General features: G+C 63.5%; 2 protein-coding genes across 2 annotated transcripts; both read left to right on the forward strand.

The window, feature by feature from the left end:
- Positions 1–1,792: 1,792 nt before the first annotated feature.
- On the forward strand, positions 1,793–10,636 carry SCRT1 (scratch family transcriptional repressor 1). The gene is made up of 4 exons (XM_066570121.1): positions 1,793–1,920; positions 6,412–9,007; positions 9,094–9,917; positions 10,045–10,636. The coding sequence occupies exons 1-2, from the start codon at positions 1,809–1,811 to the stop codon at positions 7,140–7,142; spliced, it is 843 nt and encodes a 280-aa protein (XP_066426218.1). The 5' UTR covers positions 1,793–1,808; the 3' UTR covers positions 7,143–9,007; positions 9,094–9,917; positions 10,045–10,636.
- Positions 10,637–11,131: 495 nt separating this feature from the next.
- Positions 11,132–18,002, forward strand: LOC136569763 (basic salivary proline-rich protein 1-like). The gene is made up of 2 exons (XM_066570118.1): positions 11,132–11,156; positions 16,153–18,002. Exons 1-2 carry the CDS (start codon positions 11,132–11,134, stop codon positions 18,000–18,002), a joined length of 1,875 nt encoding a protein of 624 aa, XP_066426215.1.

Here is an 18,002-nt window from a genome sequence, read left to right on the forward strand (position 1 = left end):
CCGAGCTCCAATCCCTCCCCAGTTCCCCCGCAAATTCCGGGATCTTCCCGGCTCCAATCGCTCCCCAAATCCCGGGATTCTCCCATCTCCCACCGCTCACCGAATCCCGAGATTCTCCCGGGCCCTACCGCTCCCAATTCCCCCTCAAATCCCGGGATTCTCCGAGCTCCAATCCCTTCCCATTCCCCCGCAAATCTCGGGATTCTCCCGGGTCCTAAAGCTCCCAATCCCCCCCCCCCCCCCCCCATTGCGGGATTCTCCCTGCTCCAATCGCTCCCAAATTCCGGGATTCTCCCGGGTCCTATCGCTCCCCAAATCCCGGGATTCTGTGAGCTCCAATCCCTGCCCAATTCCCCTCAAAATCTCGGGATTCTCCCGGGCCCTACCGCTGCCGAATCCCGGGACTCTCTCGGCTCCAATCGCTCCCGAATCCCGGGATTCTCCCGGGCTCTACCGCTCCTGAATCCCGGGATTGTCCCGGCTCCATTTCACCCCGAATCCCGGGATTCTCCCGGCTCCATTTCCCCCCGAATCCCGGGATTCTCCCGGCTCCATTTCACCCCGAATCCCGGGATTCTCCCGGCTCCAATCGCTCCCGAATCCCGGGATTCTCCCGGGCCCTACCGCTCCTGAATCCCGGGATTCTCCCGGGCCCTACCGCTCCTGAATCCCGGGATTCTCCCGGCTCCATTTCACCCCGAATCCTGGGATTCTCCCGGCTCCAATCGCTCCTGAATCCCGGGATTCTCCCGGGCCCTACCGCTCCCGAATCCCGGGATTCTCCCGGCTCCATTTCACCCCGAATCCCGGGATTCTCCCGGCTCCATTTCCCCCCGAATCTCGGGATTCTCCCGGCTCCAATCGCTCCCGAATCCTGGGATTCTCCCGTCTCCAATCGCTCCCGAATCCCGGATTCTCCCGGCTCCATTTCACCCCGAATCTCGGGATTCTCCCGGCTCCAATCGCTCCCGAATCCCGGGATTCTCCCGTCTCCAATCGCTCCCGAATCCCGGGATTCTCCCGGCTCCAATCCCTCCCGAATCCCGGGATTCTCCCGGCTCCATTTCACCCCGAATCCCGGGATTCTCCCGGGCCCTACCGCTCCCGAATCCCGGGATTCTCCGGGTCCTACCGCCCTCCCTCCCTCCCCATCCCCTCCCCCTCCCCCCGGTGGGCGGGGGTCTCCGTTCCCCCTCCCCCTCCCCGCCCCGGGGGCGTTCCCCTCCCGCCCCCTCCCCCCCCCGCCGTTCCCCGCGGCCGCCGCGCCCCCCCCGCGCCCCCCCGGCCCCGTTATAAGCGCGGGGCCGGTGCTGAGCGCTCCTCACACGCTCCGGGCCCCGCGCCCCCATCCCGCAGCCCCCCCATCCATCCATCCCCCCTTCCCTTCCCTTCCCTTCCCGCCGCCGCCGCCGCCGCCGCCGCTGTCCGCGGTGCTGAACGGGCGCTGCCCGCCGTGCTGACCCGGTCGCCGCCGCCGCCGCCGCACCGGGACCCCCGCGCCGGGAGCGCTCCCGGAAGGGTTCGGCCGCCCCCCCGCGCCGGTGCCGACCCCGCCGGTCCATGCCCGATCGCGGGGGGGGTCCGGGAGCCGCCGGGCGCGGCCTCACCGACACCGACACGGCGGCGGCAGCGGCGGCGGCGGCGGCGGCGGCGGCGGCTGCGGGCGGCCCCGGCCCGGAGCTGGGCGGCCGCGCCCGCCGCACAAAGCAGCCGTAGCTCGGTTCAGCACCCCCCGCCCGTCCCCCCCCTCCGCCGCCCGGGGGGGGCCCTTTGTGGCGGCGGGGCCGGGCCCGGTCCCCGGTGGAACCATGCCCAGGTCGTTCCTGGTGAAGAAGGTGAAGCTCGATGACTTCCCCGCCGGCCTCGACGCCCCGTACGGCCGCGCCCGGGCGGATTTCGGCTCCCGCTTGCACGAGAAGGGTAAATACCGAGAAATACCGAGAAATACCGAGAAATACCGAGAAATACCGAGAAATACCCAGAAATACCGAGAAATACCGAGAAATAGCGAGCGCCGGGCCCCGCTAGCCCCGCTCCCCTCTCCCCGTCCCCCGGCCGGGAACCGCCGCATTCCGCCGCGCTGCCGCCGCCGCCGCCGCCGCCGCCGGGCACGGGGGGACCGGGCCGGAACAACCGGGGCGGAACCGGGGCAGAACCGGAGCGCAGAGCGGGCGGCCGGTCCCGGGCGCTGCCGCTGCCGCTGCCCTTTGTCTGCCGGAGCCAAGTTCAAGGGCAGCGGCGGCGGCGGCGCCGTTGTCGCCGTTGTCGCCGTTGTCCCCGTCCTGCTGCCGGCGGCCTTTGTGCGGAGCGCGGCCCCGGCCGGGCCCGGTGCGGCGGCGGCGGCGGCTGCGGCTGCGGCGCGTTGCGTAACCGGGACCGGCGGAACCGCCGCAGCCGCCGCCGCACCGGGCCCGGCCCGGCCCCGCCGTGACCTTGAGCGGGACCGGGGCAGCGGCGGCGGCGGCGGCGGGCGGGGAATGCGGGAATGCGGGAGCGGGGATGGCGGCGGGGCCGGGAATGCGGGAACGGAGCGGGACAGAGGCCACAAGGGAGGGAAGGGACAGCGGCGACAGGGGAAGGGACAGCGGGGACAGGGGAAGGGACAGCGGGGACAAGGGAAGGGACAGCGGGGACAAGGGAAGCAATACCGGGATGCGGGAGGCAGGGACCGGGGATGCCGGAACGGACGGGGACAGTGACAAGGGAAGGGACAGAGGGATGAGGGCAGAGATGGGGACAGTGACAAGGGAAGGGACACCGCGGTGAGGGCAGCGATGGGGACAGGGGAGGCTGGCGCAGGGACAGGGACAGCGACAAGGGAAGGGACAGAGGGAAGGGACAGCGGGAAGGGACAGAGGGAAGGGACAGCGGGAAGGGACAGCGGGAAGGGACAGAGGGAAGGGACAGAGGGAAGGGACAGAGGGAAGGGACAGCGACAAGGGAAGGGACAGCGGGAAGGGACAGCCGGGTGACGGCAGCGATTCGGGGATGGAGGAAGGAGGGACGGGGACAGGGGACACGGACTGCGGGGACAGGGGTGAGGGACAAGGACAACGGGAAGAAGAGATGCGGGGGACCGAGGGCAGGGATGGGGACGGGGACAGGGAGAGGGACGGGGACAGGGACAGGGAGCAGAGCAGATGCGGGCAGCGATGGGGACAGGGACGGGGACATTGGCCGGGACTGCGGGGACAGGGACTGCGGAGACGGGGACAGAGGAGAGGGCAGGAGGATGCGTGCAGGGACAGGGACAGGGACAGGGACAGGGACAGGGACAGGGACAGGGACAGGAGCCAATGGTGGGGATGGGGACAGGGGACAGGGATGGGGACAGGGATGGGGACAGTGTCAGAAGCCAACGGCAGCGACAATGACAGGGACACATGGCCAGGGATGGGGACAGGGGGCTGCGGGAAGGGACAGGGGCGGGAACAGGGGACAGGGCACAGGGACAGGGACAGGGGACAAGGGACAGGGACATGGGGGTTAAGGGCAGGGATGGGGTCAGGGGACAGGGACAGGGGACAGAGATGCGGGCAGTGATGGGGACAGGGGACAGGGACAGAGCCTGGGGTCGGGACTGCGGGGACAGGGACAGCGTCGGGAGCAGGGGACAGGGACAGGAGCCAACGGCAGCGACAATGACAGGGACACATGGCCAGGGATGGGGACAGGGGGCTGCGGGAAGGGACAGGGACAGGGACAGGGGCAGGAACAGGGGACAGGAACTGGGGACAGGGACGGGGACATGGGAAAGGACAGGGGACAGGGACAGGGTTGGGGACAGGGGACAGGGACAGGGACAAGGGGTTAAGGGCAGGGACAGGGGACAGAGGACGGGGACAAGGAGCTGCAGGCGGGAAAAGGGGCGGGACAGGATCGGGGCAGGGCCAGAGGCTGCGGGAATGGACAGGGATGGGGACAGGGGACAGGGAGAGGGGACAGGGACAGGGGACAGGGGACAGGGGACAGGGACAGGGATGTGGACAGGGATGGGGACAGGGATGGGGACAGGGGACAGGGGACAGGGAGAGGGGACAGGGACAGGGCTGGGGACAGGGGACAGGGACGGGGGACAGGGACAGGGGACAGGGAGAGGGGACAGGGAGAGGGGACAGGGACAGGGCTGGGGACAGGGTTGGGGACAGGGGACAGGGATGGAGAAGGGGACACGGACGGGGACAAGGGACAAGGGACAAGGGCAGGAGTTGAGTCGGGCACAGTCTGGCAGGGGGACGGGCCGGGGGATGGGAAGGGGGACAGACAGGGAGACAGACAGGGGGACAGACAGGGGGACAGTGTGACAGAGAAGGGGACAGACAGGGGGACAGGCAAGGGATGGACAGAGGGTCGAGAAGGAGGAGACGGGGGACAAAAGAGGGACAGGTAGGGGGCAGAGGGGTGACAGACAGGAGGACAGACAGGGGGACAGGTAGGGGGCAGAGGAGTGACAGACAGGAGGACAGACAGGGGGACAGGTAGGGGCAGAGAGGTGACAGCCAGGGGGACACAGGAGGGACAAAGAGGGGGACACAGAGGGGGACACAGGAGGGACAAATAGGGGGACACAGAGGGGGACACAGAAGGGACACAGGGACACACACGGGACAGACAGGGGGACACAGAAGGGACAAACACTGGCCAGGTAGGGGGACACAGAGGGACACAGGAGGGACACACACGGGACACACAGTGGGGGACACAGGGGGACACACACAGGACAACCAGGGGACACGCAGCGACACACGGGACAACCAGGGGGACACAGAAGGGACACACAGGGCGACACACACGGGACAGGCAGGGACGTGCAGGGACACACACGGGACACACAGGGGGACACAGGAGGGACACACATGGGACACACAGGGGGACACAGGAGGGACATATGGGACAGGCAGGGACAACCAGGGAGACACAGGGGGACACACACGGGACAGGCAGGGACATGCAGGGACACACAGGAGGGACACACAGGAGGGACACAGGAGGGACACACACAGGACACAGGAGGGACATATGGGACAGGCAGGGACAACCAGGGAGACACAGGAGGGACACACACGGGACAGGCAGGGACGTGCAGGGACACACACGGGACACACAGGGGGACACAGGAGGGACACACATGGGACAGGCAGGGACATGCAGGGACACACAGGAGGGACACAAAAGGGACACACAGGAGGGCACATAGGGGGACACACATGGGACAGGCAGGGACAGACAGGGGGACACAGAAGGACACAAAAGGGACACACAGGAGGGCACATAGGGGGACACACAGCAACATACAGGACACACAGGGAGACACACGGGGACACACAGGACACAAAGGGGGACACTGGAGGGACGCACAGGGGGACACTGGAGGGACACACGGGACATACAAAGGGACACAGGAGGGACACACATGGGACAACTTGGGGGACACACAGGGGGACACAGGAGGGACAAACATGGGACAGGCAGGAGGACCCAGGAGGGACACACACGAGACAACCAGGGGGACACCAGAGGGACACAGAAGGGACACAGAGGGGGACACAGGATGGGGGACACAGGAGGGGCACGCATGGGCACACAGAAGGGACACACAGGGGACACAGAGGGGGACACACAGGGGACAACCAGGGGGACACAGGGGGACACATAAGGGACAGCCAGGGGGACACAGGAGGGACAGACACAGGATACACAGAGGGACATGCAGTGACACACATGGGACACACAGGGGGACACAGGAGGGGGGACACAGGTGACACACGGGGGGCACAATCAAGGGGACACGCAGGGCCACAGAGGACATACAGGGGGACACAGAAGGGGCAATCAGGGGGACACAGAGGGGGGACACACAGGACAGCTGGAGGGACACAGGAGGGACAGACAGGGGGACACAGAAGGGACACAGAAGGGGGACACAAGAGGGACACAGAGGGGACACACAGGGGGACACCGGAGGGAGACTCACAGGACACACAGAGGGACACAGAAGCCACACACAGGACAAGGACGGGGACACGCAGCGCCACCATCACCTCCTCCCTCTGCCCGCCACCGCCCCGTGCGTGTGTCCCCACCCTGAGCCCCCCGACCGCTGTCCCCATCCCCGAGCCCCCCTGACCACTGTCCCCGCTCTGTCCCTGTCCCCGAGCCCCCCTGACTGCTGTCCCCCCCTCTGTCCCCATCCCCGAGCCCCCCTGACCGCTGTCCCCGCTCTGTCCCCTGTCCCCGAGCCCCCCTGATCGTTGTCCCTGTCCCCGAGCCCCCCTGACCGCTGTCCCCGCTCTGTCCCCTGTCCCCGAGCCCCCCTGATCGTTGTCCCTGTCCCCGAGCCCCCCTGACCGCTATCTCCTCGCTGTCCCCATCCTCTGAGCCCCCCTGACCGCTGTCCCCGGCTGTCCCCAGGGTACATCAGCGACTACATGGCACCCTCGGCCTTCGAGGGGGACCCCGAGGCGGCTCTCAAGGTCCCGTCCCCGGACTCGCTGTACCCGGGAGGCCGCGGCGACTTCGGCGGGGGCGACTCGGAGCCCCCCGACAGCCCCCACTCGGGCATGGCCGGCGGTTACATCAACGGCGACGCGGCCGTGAGCGAGGGCTACGCCGTGGACGCCTTCTTCATCACGGACGGCCGCTCCCGGCGCAAGGTGAGCGGCGGAGCCGCGGCGCGGAACCTGCCCCGCCACACGTGCGGCGAGTGCGGCAAGAGCTACGCCACCTCCTCCAACCTGAGCCGCCACAAGCAGACCCACCGCAGCCTGGACAGCAAGATGGCCAAGAAATGCCCCACCTGCGGCAAGGTGTACGTCTCCATGCCGGCCATGGCCATGCACCTGCTGACCCACGACCTGAAGCACAAGTGCCAGGTGTGCGGCAAAGCGTTCAGCCGGCCCTGGCTGCTGCAGGGCCACATGCGCTCGCACACCGGGGAGAAGCCGTTCGGCTGCGCCCACTGCGGCAAAGCCTTCGCCGACCGCTCCAACCTGCGCGCCCACATGCAGACCCACTCGGCCTTCAAGCACTTCAAGTGCAAGCGCTGCAGCAAAACCTTCGCCCTCAAATCCTATCTCAACAAGCACTACGAGTCCGCCTGCTTCAAGGGAGCCGCGGCGCCCCTCAGCCCCCTGCACCCCTGAGGGGCTCGGGTGGGCTCCGCCAGCGCCTCCCCAGCCCGGCAGAGCCGCCTCGTTCCCCTCCCGAGGCTCCTCCGCACGAAATTCGCCCCTCCGGGATCCAGAGGGAGGGAGAGGTCACCGCCCCCCGCCCCCGGTTCAGCCCCGGTTCAGCCCCTCCGAGCGCGGCCCCCGAGGGTCGGTGCTGCGGCCGGCAGGATTCGCCCTTCAGGATTCGCCCTTCGAAATTCACCTGTCGGGATTCACCTCTCAAACTTCACCCTTCAGAATTCACCTGTCGGGATTCACCTCTCAAAAATCCACCTTTCAAATTTCACCTGTCAGGATTCGCCCTTCAGGATTCACCTCTCGAATTTCACCTGTCGGGATCCACCTCTCAAATTTCACCCTTCAGAATTCACCTGTCGGGATTCGCCCTTCAGGATTCACCCTTCCGATTTCTCCTGTAGGGATTCACCCTTCAAATTTCACCTGTCAGGATTCGCCCTTCAGAATTCACCTGTCAGGATTCACCTCTCAAATTTCACCTGTCAGGATTCACCTCTCAAATTTCACCCTTCAGAGTTCACCTGTCAGGACTCGCCCTTCAAAATTCACCTGTCGGGATTCACCTCTCAAAAATCCACCTTTCAAATTTCACCTGTCAGGATTCACCTCTCAAAATTCACCTGTCAGGATTCGCCCTTCAGGATTCACCTGTCAGGATTCACCTCTCAAATTTCACCCTTCAAAATTCACCTCTCCAAAATCCACCTTTCAAATCTCACCTGTCAGGATTCGTCCTTCAGGACTCACCCTTCAGGATTCGCCCTTCAAATTTCACCTGTCGGGATTCACCTTTCAAAATTCACCCTTCAGGATTGGCCCTTCAAATTTCGCCTGTCGGGATCCGCCCTTCAGGACTCACCTTTCAAAATTCACGTCTCAAAGTTCACCTGTCGGGATTCACCTTTGAAATTTCGCCTGTCGGGATTCGCCCTTCAGGATTCACCTCTCAAAAATCCACTTTTCAAAATTCACCCTTCAGAATCCGCCTTTCAAAATTCACCTTTCAAAATTTCACCCCTCAAATTTCACCCGTCGGGACGGAGCCTTCAGGATTGACCCTTCAGAATTCATCCTTGGAATTTGATCCGTCGGGACGGAGCCTTCAGGATTGACCCTTCAAAATTCACCTGTCAGGATTGACCCTTCAAATTTCACCTCGTCGGGATTCACCCTTCAAAACTCATCTCTCAAAATTCACCTTTCAAAATTTCACCCCTCAAATTTGACCCGTCGGGACGGAGCCTTCAGGATTCACTCTTCAAAATTCACCTTTCAAAATTCACCTGTCGGGATTCACCTCTCAAAATTCACCTTTCAAAATTCACCTTTCAAATTTCACCCGTCGGGATGGAGCCTTCAGGATTCACTCTTCAAAATTCACCTTTCAAAATTCACCTGTCGGGATTCACCTCTCAAAATTCACCTTTCAAAATTCACCTTTCAAATTTCACCCGTCGGGATGGAGCCTTCAGGATTGACCCTTCAAAATTCACCTTTCAAAATCCACCTTTCAAAATCCACCTTTCAAAACTCACCCTTCGAATTCCGCCTGCCAAGATTGACCCGTCGGGATTCGCCCTTCGAAATTCGCCCTTCCAAGTTCAGCCCTGGAAATTTCACCCCAAAAATTCCGGCCACGAAATTCAGCCCCACATAATTCGCCTTTAAAAGTCGAGCGCCCCAAAATTTGAGCCCCAAAATTCAGCCAAAAATTTCACCCCGCAAAATTCGCCCTTCAAAATCGAGCCCCCAAAAGTTCAGCCCTCAAAATTCAGCCTAAAAAAAATTCACCCTTCAGAGTTGGGTCCCCCAAAATTCAGGCTCCAAAATTCACCCTTCAGAGTTGGGTCCCCCAAAATTCAGGCTCCAAAATTCACCCTTCAGAGTTGGGTCCCCCAAAATTCAGCCCCAAAATTCACCCTTCAAAGTTGGGCTCCGAAATTTGAGCCCCAAAATTCAGGCCCAGGATTCAACCCCAAAATTCACCCCACAAAATTCACCTTTCGAAGTTGAGCCCCCAAAGTTCAGCCCTAAGGATTCACCCCAAAAATTCCGGCCCTACGAAATTCGCCCCACAAAATTCGCCCTTCAAAGTTGGGCCCCCCAAAATTCATCCCCCAAAATTCAGGCTCCAAAATTCACCCTTCAGAGTTGAACCCCCCAAATTTGAGCCCCGAAATTCAACCCCAAAATTCAGCCCCAAAATTCAGCCCACAAAATTCACCCTTCAGAGTTGAACCCCCCAAATTTGAGCCCCGAAATTCAGCCCACAAAATTCAGCCCCAAAATTCACCCTTCAAATCTGGGCCCCCCAAAATTCGCCCTTCAAAGTTGGGCCCCCCAAAATTCATCCCCAAAAATTCAGGCTCCAAAATTCACCCTTCAGAGTTGAACCCCCCAAATTTGAGCCCCGAAATTCAACCCCAAAATTCAGCCCCACAAAATTCACCCTTCAAAGTTGGCCCCCCCAAAATTCAGCCCCAAAATTCACCCTTCAAATTTGGGACCCCCAAAAAGTTCAGCCCCAAAAATTCAGGCTCCAAAATTCACCCTCTAGAGTTGAGCTCCCCAAATCTGAGCCCCGAAATTCAACCCCAAAATTCAGCCCACAAAATTCACCCTTCAAAGTTGGCCCCCCCAAAATTCAGCCCCAAAAACTCAGGCTCCAAAATTCAACCCCAAAATTCGCCCTTCAAAGTTGTGCCCCAAAAGTTCAGCCCCAAAATTCAGGCTCCAAAATTCACCCTTCAAAGTTGGGCTCCGAAATTTGAGCCCCCAAATTCAGTCCCAAAATTCAACCCCAAAAAATTCACCCTTCAAATCTGGGCCCCCCCAAAATTTGAGCCCCAAAATTCAGGCTCCAAAATTCACCCTCCAGATTTGAGTCCCCTAAATTTGAGCCCCCAAAGTTCAGCCCCAAAATTCAACCCCAAAATTCAGCCCCAAAAAATTCACCCTTCAGATCTGGGCCCCCCAAAATTCAGCCCCAAAAACTCAGGCTCCAAAATTCAGCCCCAAAATTCACCCCACAAAATTCGCCCTACGAAGTTGAACATCCAAAATTCAGCCCCAAAATTCGACCCCAAAATTCACATTTCGATGTTCAGCCCCCCCCCAAAAAAACCCCAAACCCCCAAAATTGACCCCCCAAAATCCAACCCCCCCCCAAAAAAAAATCCGGTACTCAAATCCATCACCCCAAAATTCGCCATCAAAATTCATCACCCCCCAAAATTCATCACACCCCAAATTCATCGCCCCCAAAAATTCATCACCCCCAAAAATCCATCACCCCAAAAATCCATCACCCCAAAAATTCATCACCCCCAAAATCCATCACCCCAAAAAATGCGACCCCCCCAAATTCCCCTCTGGGATCCCCCAAATTCACTTGCATGACCCCCCCACCCCCATTTCCCACTCGCGCCCCCCCCCGCTGCCTTGAAGGGGGGTCCAGGGCACCCCAAAATTGGGGGGACCCCCCCCATTCTTGCAGGGATGTCCCCCCCCACCCCCCAAAATCGGGGTCACCCCCGCTCTTCCAGGGGCGCCGCGCCCCCCCAAAAAGGGGCGCACCCCAAAATTGGGGTGACCCCCCCCCCCCCGTGCCCCCCCTTTTTTGCATGGGTGCCTCAGCCTTGTGCCATAGCCCAGCCCCCCCCCGCATGTGGGGGAGCCCCCCAAAATCGGGGGACCCCCCCCCCCCCCCAAAATCTGCATGGACCCCCCCGGTCCTGCTGGGGGGAGCACCCCCAAAATCGGGGGAACCCCCTCCCCCCCCCACCCCGAAATTTGCATGGGCGCCCCCCCAGCCCTGGGGTCCCCCCTGCCCAAAATGGGGGTGCGCCCCCCCCTCCCCCCCCACGCCATTCAGGGGCCCCTCCCGCCCCCCCCCCGGGGCACCCCAAAATCGGGGTGTCCCCCCTCCCCTCCCCCCCCTTTGCATGGGTACCCCGTACCCCGAATCAGGTGAGACCCCCCCCACCCCCACCCCCAAACCCCCCCCAGACCCCAATTTTGGGGTTCCCCCCCCTCCCCCCACGCTGCATGGGTGCCCCTCCCCCCCGCCCACGGGCACCCCCTCCCCAAAATCGGGGTCCCCCCCCCTCCCCCCAAACTCCATGCATGGGTGCCCCCCCCGCCCCCCCCGTGCCGTACCCCAAAACAGGGAGCGCCCCCCCCACAATTTCGGGGTGCCCCTCCCCCCGCAATAAGCCCCTCCCCCCCCTCGCACGGCACAGCTCATGGGGGGACCCCAAAATCCGCCCCTCCCCCCGTCCCCTCCCCCAATGGGGACCCCCCTGCATGGCCCCGCCCCTCCCCCCCCAATAATTTCAGGGTACCCCCCCCTCCCCCCTCCCCCATCCCCCAGGGACACCCAAATTTGGGGCGTTCCCCTCCCCCCCCCATCCGTGCATGGCCCCGCCCCCACCCGCCCTGGGTACCCCAATAATTTCAGGGGACCCCCCCCTCCCCTCCCCTCCCCCCATTTCCGGGTGCCCCTCCCCCACAATAATTTCAGGGTACCCCTCCCCCCCCCAATCCCGGGGGTGTTTTTGGGGTGGGGGGGGAGGGGGAGGGGGGGAACCCCCAAATTCCCCCCCCCCCCCCACGAGGGGCTGCCCCCCCCCCTCCCCCCATTTTTGGGGGCGCCCTTGCCGAGAGCACAAACCCCTCCCCCCTCCCCGAACTAAGCCCCGCCCCCTCCCCAAATTTAACCCCTCCCCTCCCCCCCCCGGGATTTCTCGCCCCTCCCCCCTCCCCCCTCCCCCCCCCCGCGATGCCAAAGCCTGAAGGGAGGGGGGGGAGGGGAGGGGGGAAAAGGCCCCTCCCACCCCCCTCCCCCCCCCGCCGCCCCTCCCCCCTCCGGGGGGGGTCTCTGCATGCAAGCCCCGCCCCCCCGCCCCTCCCCCACCCCCCTTATCTCCATCTATGCCAATTTTTGATGCTTTTTTGGAAGTTTTCTTTTTTCGGGATTTTTTTTCCTGTTTTTTTTTTTTTTTGGGTGTTTATTTCTGAATCTTTTTTGGTTTTTGCGTTGCCAAACTGTAGAAACGCGGGCGCCGCCCGCTCTAGAGCAATAATTACTGACCGTTAATGAATTACCGTTAATTAATTACCGACCGCATGGGCTCGAGCAATCAGGGACCCCCGAGCCAGCCCCTTAGAGCGACCGAAATCAGGGATGACGTCAGAGTAGCGCTAGGAAACCCCGCCCCCCGCACCTGCCCCGCCCCCCCGCACCTGCCGGGCTCGGACACGCCCAGGACACGCCCAGGACACGCCCAGGACACGCTGCCCCCAACTGGGCACGCCCAGGAGACGCCCCCCGGGAAATAGCCACGCCCAGGACACGCCCAGGACACCTGGACACGCCCAGGACACGCCCAGGACACGCCCAGGACACGCCCAGGACACGCCCCCCAAAATGGGCACGCCCAGGAGACGCCCCCCGGGAAATAGCCACGCCCAGGACACGCCCAGGACACCTGGACACGCCCAGGACACGCCCAGAATGCACCCAGGATGTGCCCAGGACACGCCCAGGACACCTGGGCACGCCCGGGACACACCCAGGACGTACCCAGGACACGCCCACGGACACCTGGACACGCCCAGGACACGCCCATGGACACCTGGACACCCCCATGGACACCTGGACACACCCAGGACACGCCCATGGACACCTGGACACGCCCAGGACACGCCCAGGACACCTGGACACCCCCATGGACACCTGGACACACCCAGGACACGCCCAGGACACGCCCATGGACACCTGAACACGCCCACAGAGACCTGGACACACCCAGGACACACCCAGGACACGCCCTGGACACCTGGACACGCTCACGGACACCTGGACACGCCCAGGACACGCCCAGGACACGCCCATGGACATGGGGGTGGGGAGGGGCAGGCATGGGGAGGGGGCGTGGGGGATAGGAGAGGTGGGGGTGGGTACCTGTGAGCACCTGTGAGCACCTGGACACACCTGAACACACCCAGACACACCTGGACACACCTGGACACACCTGTGTGCACCTGGACACACCTGCACACACCCAGACACACCTGGACACACCTGGACACATCTACATACACATCTGTACACACCTGCGCACACCTGTGTGCATCTGTGACACCTGCACACACAGGTACACTGCTGCACAAACATTGACACACCTGTGCACACCTGCACACACTTATACATACATGTACACACCTGCACACACCTGCTCACACAGGTACGCTGCTGCACAGGCATTCACACACCTGTGCACACCTGTGCACGTCCATACCTACATACACACACCTGCACACGCCCATACACCGCTGTGCACCTGCGTGTACCCGTGCACACCTGTACACACTTACACGTACCTGTACACACCTGCACGCCCCTGTGCACACCTGTACAGACAAACACACGGCTGCACAGTCATTGACACACCTGCACACACCTGTACACACCTGCACACACAGGTACAGAGCTGCACAGACATTGACACACCTGCGCACACCTGCACACAAAGGTACAGAGCTGCACAGGCATTGACACACCTGCACACACCTGTATACACACAGGAACACACAGGTACAGAGCTGCACAGACATTGACACACCTGTACACACCTGCACACACCTGCACACACAGGTACAGAGCTGCACAGACATTGACACACCTGTACACACCTGCACACACCTGCACACACAGGTACAGAGCTGCACAGACATTGACACACCTGTACACACCTGTATACACCTGCACACACAGGTACAGAGCTGCACAGACATTGACACACCTGTACACACCTGCACACACCTGCACACACAGGTACAGAGCTGCACAGGCATTGACACACCTGCACACACCTGCACACACCTGCACACACAGGTACACAGCTGCACAGGCATTGACACACCTGCACACACCTGTACACACCTGCACACACAGGTACACAGCTGCACAGGCATTTACACACCTGCACACACCTGCACTACCTTGCACACACCTGCACGCCCTTGTGCGCCCCTGTGTGTACCTGTGTGCACCCATGCTTACCTGAACTCACCTGCACACACCTGTACAAACAGGCACACACAGGGACAGGTACACGCCACACACACACCTGAACATGCCACGAGCACGCCATGAACGTCACACTCTGTGCACACCTGAACACACCTGAGCACACCTGCACACAGCACGTACTGCAAGCTCAGCTCACCTGCACACACCTGCACACACCTGCACACACCTGCACACACCTGCACACACCTGAGCACACCTGAGCACACTATGAACACACCTGTACACACCTGGACTTGCTGCACACACCTGTACACAGCACATACTGTAAGCTCAGCTCACCTGCACACACCTGAGCACACCTGCGCACACCTGAGCACACCTGCACGCACCTGCATGCACCTGTACACACCTGCACACACCTGCGCACACCTGAGCACACCTGAGCACACCTGCACAAACCTGCACGCACCTGTATGCACCTGAACACACCTGTACACACCTGCACATGCTATGAGCACACCTGTATACACCTGCGCACACCTGCACACACCTGAGCACACCTGCACACACCTGCACACACGTGCACACACCTGCACATACCTGCTCACTTCTGCACACCCCTGTACACACCTGTACACACCTGAGCACACCTGCACACGCCGTGGGTGCTGTGTGCTCACCTGTGACACACCTGCACACCCACACCTGTACTCAGGTGTGCCCCACGCCCGCCCCGCCCTGCCTGCAGCACGGGGACGCCTGTGCAGTGCACACCTGTGCATTGACACGCGTTACACCTGTACTGCACACACCTGACACACCTGCACACACCTGTACTGCACACACCTGTACTGCACACCTGCACACACCTGCACACACCTGACACACCTGCACACACCTGTACTGCACACCTGCACACACCTGCACTGTACACCTGCACACACCTGACACACCTGCACACACCTGTACTGCACACACCTGTACTGCACACCTGCACACACCTGCACACACCTGACACACCTGCACACACCTGTACTGCACACCTGCACACACCTGCACTGTACACCTGCACACACCTGACACACCTGCACACATCTGTACTGCACACCTGCACACACCTGCACACACCTGACACACCTGCACACACCTGTACTGCACACACCTGCACACACCTGCACACACCTGACACACCTGCACACACCTGTACTGCACACACCTGCACACACCTGCACACACCTGACACACCTGCACACACCTGTACTGCACACCTGCACACACCTGCACTGCACACCTGACACACCTGCACACACCTGAGCACACCTGCACTCACCTGACACACCTGCACACACCTGACGCGTGCTCAGCCCAGTGTCCCTGCAGGTGCCACAGGTGTCACAGGTACCTGACACACCTGGGCACACCTGTACACATCTGACAGACACACCTGCACACCCCTCACACACCTGTGCACACCTGACACACCCGAGACACACCTGAGACACACCTGAGACACACCTGAGACACACCTGACTTAAACCTGACACACCTGGGGACACCTGAGACACCTGAGACACACCTGAACACACACACACACACCTGAGACACACCTGACTCAAACCTGACACACCTGAGACACACCTGGACACACCTGACACACCTGTACACCCCTGTAAACACCTGCACACACCTGCACACGCCTGTACAGACCTGCACACCCCTCACACACCTGTGCACACCTGCACACACCTGCTCAGGTGCATCCCCACAGGTACCCCAGGTCCCACCCCCCTCAGCCCACCCAGGTGTCTCCAGGTGTGTCCCCAGGTGTGTCCCCATCCCAGGTGTGTCCCCAGGTGTGCCCAGGTGTGTCCCCATCCCAGGTGTGTCCCCCCCTCACCTGGGCCGGAGTGGGCCCCTCCCCCAATTCAGGTACTGCAGGTCTGGGAGCTCCGCCCCCTTCTGTGCTCGTGGGCGGGGACTCACCTGGGCCAGGCCCCGCCCCCTGGGGGGACACACCTGGGCAAGCCCCGCCCCCTGGGACTCACCTGGGCCAGGCCCCGCCCCCCGGGACTCACCTGGGCCAGGCCCCGCCCCCTGGGACACACCTGGGTCAAGCCACGCCCACCTGGGCAAGCCCCGCCCCCGGGGGGACACACCTGGGCCAGGCCCCGCCCCCCTGGGATGCACCTGGCCAGGCCACGCCCACTTGGGGGCTCACCTGGGCCAAGCCACGCCCCCCTGGGACTCACCTGGGCCCGGCCCCGCCCCCCGGGGATTTTGGGGGCAATCCGAGGGATTTCAGGACAAGCACAAGCGGCCCCCGCGGCCCCCCCGGCCCCGCGGCCAATAAAGGGACGAACCCGCCCCCGGCTCCGCCTCCGCTCCGCCCCCGGGGCCCCCCCGGGAACCCCCCGGGACCCCAACACGGGACCCCCACGGGAACCCCCCCGGGACCCCCCCCGGGACCACCCCGGGACCACCCCGGGACCCCAAACCGGGACCCCAACACGGGACCCCCACGGGAACCCCCCCGGGACCCCCCCCGGGACCACCCCGGGACCACCCCGGGACCCCAAACCGGGACCCCAACACGGGACCCCCACGGGAACCCCCCCGGGACCCCCCCCGGGACCACCCCGGGACCACCCCGGGACCCCAAACCGGGACCCCAACACGGGAACCCCCCCGGGACCCCCACGGGAACCCCTCGGGACCACCCCGGGACCACCCCGGGACCCCAACACGGGACCCCCACGGGAACCCCACGGGAACCCCCCGGGACCACCCCGGGACCCCAAACCGGGACCCCCACGGGAACCCCCCGGGACCCCAACACGGGACCCCCACGGGAACCCCCCCGGGACCCCCACGGGAACCCCCCGGGCCCACCCCCGGGACCACCCCGGCTCCGCCTCCGCTCCGCCCCCCCGGGACCCCCACATGGGACCCCAAACCGGGACCCCCACCCGCGGGATCACCGGGACCCCCCTGGTACCACCCCGCGACCCCAACCCGGGTCCACCGGGACCCCCACATGGGACCCCAAACCGGGACCCCAAACCGGGACCCCCACGGGAACCCCTCGGGACCACCGGGAATCCACCCCGGGACCCCAACACGGGACCCCCACGGGAACCCCCCGGGACCCCAAACCGGGACCACCGGGACCCTCACGGGACCCCAACGGGACCGCCCCCCCCACCGGGACCAGTGGGACCACCCCCCCCCCACGGGACCACCGGGAGCCCCCCCGGGACCCCCACATGGGACCCCAAACCGGGACCCCAAACCAGGACCCCCACCCGCGGGATCACCGGGACCCCCCCGCGACCACCGAGGTCCCCCCGGGATCACTGGGACCCCCCCGGGACCCCCCCACGGGACCATCCCAGGGACCACTGGGACCCCCCCGGGGCACCCCCGGGACACCCCCGGAACCACCGGGACCCCTTGGGGACCACCGGGAATCCCCCCAGGGACCACCCCCAGGGACCCCCCTGGGAACACCGGGACTGGCCCGGGACCACCCACGGGACCCCCGGGACACCCCCGGGACCCCTGAACGGCGGATCCCCCAAACCCGGGACCCCCGGGACCCCCGAACCGAGACATCCCCGGGACCCCCACCCGGTGGACCCCAAAGTGCAGGACCCCCAAACGGGCGAGATCCCCCGACCCACGGGACCCCCAAACCTGAGAGATCCCCAGGGTCCCCCCCCCGGCGGACCCCAAATCGCGGGACCCCCAACCCATGGACGCCCCCTCCCCTCCCCCCGTGA

The sequence above is a fragment of the Molothrus aeneus genome, unplaced genomic scaffold, assembly GCF_037042795.1.
Source record: "Molothrus aeneus isolate 106 unplaced genomic scaffold, BPBGC_Maene_1.0 scaffold_208, whole genome shotgun sequence".
NCBI classification, from domain to species: Eukaryota; Metazoa; Chordata; class Aves; order Passeriformes; family Icteridae; genus Molothrus; species Molothrus aeneus.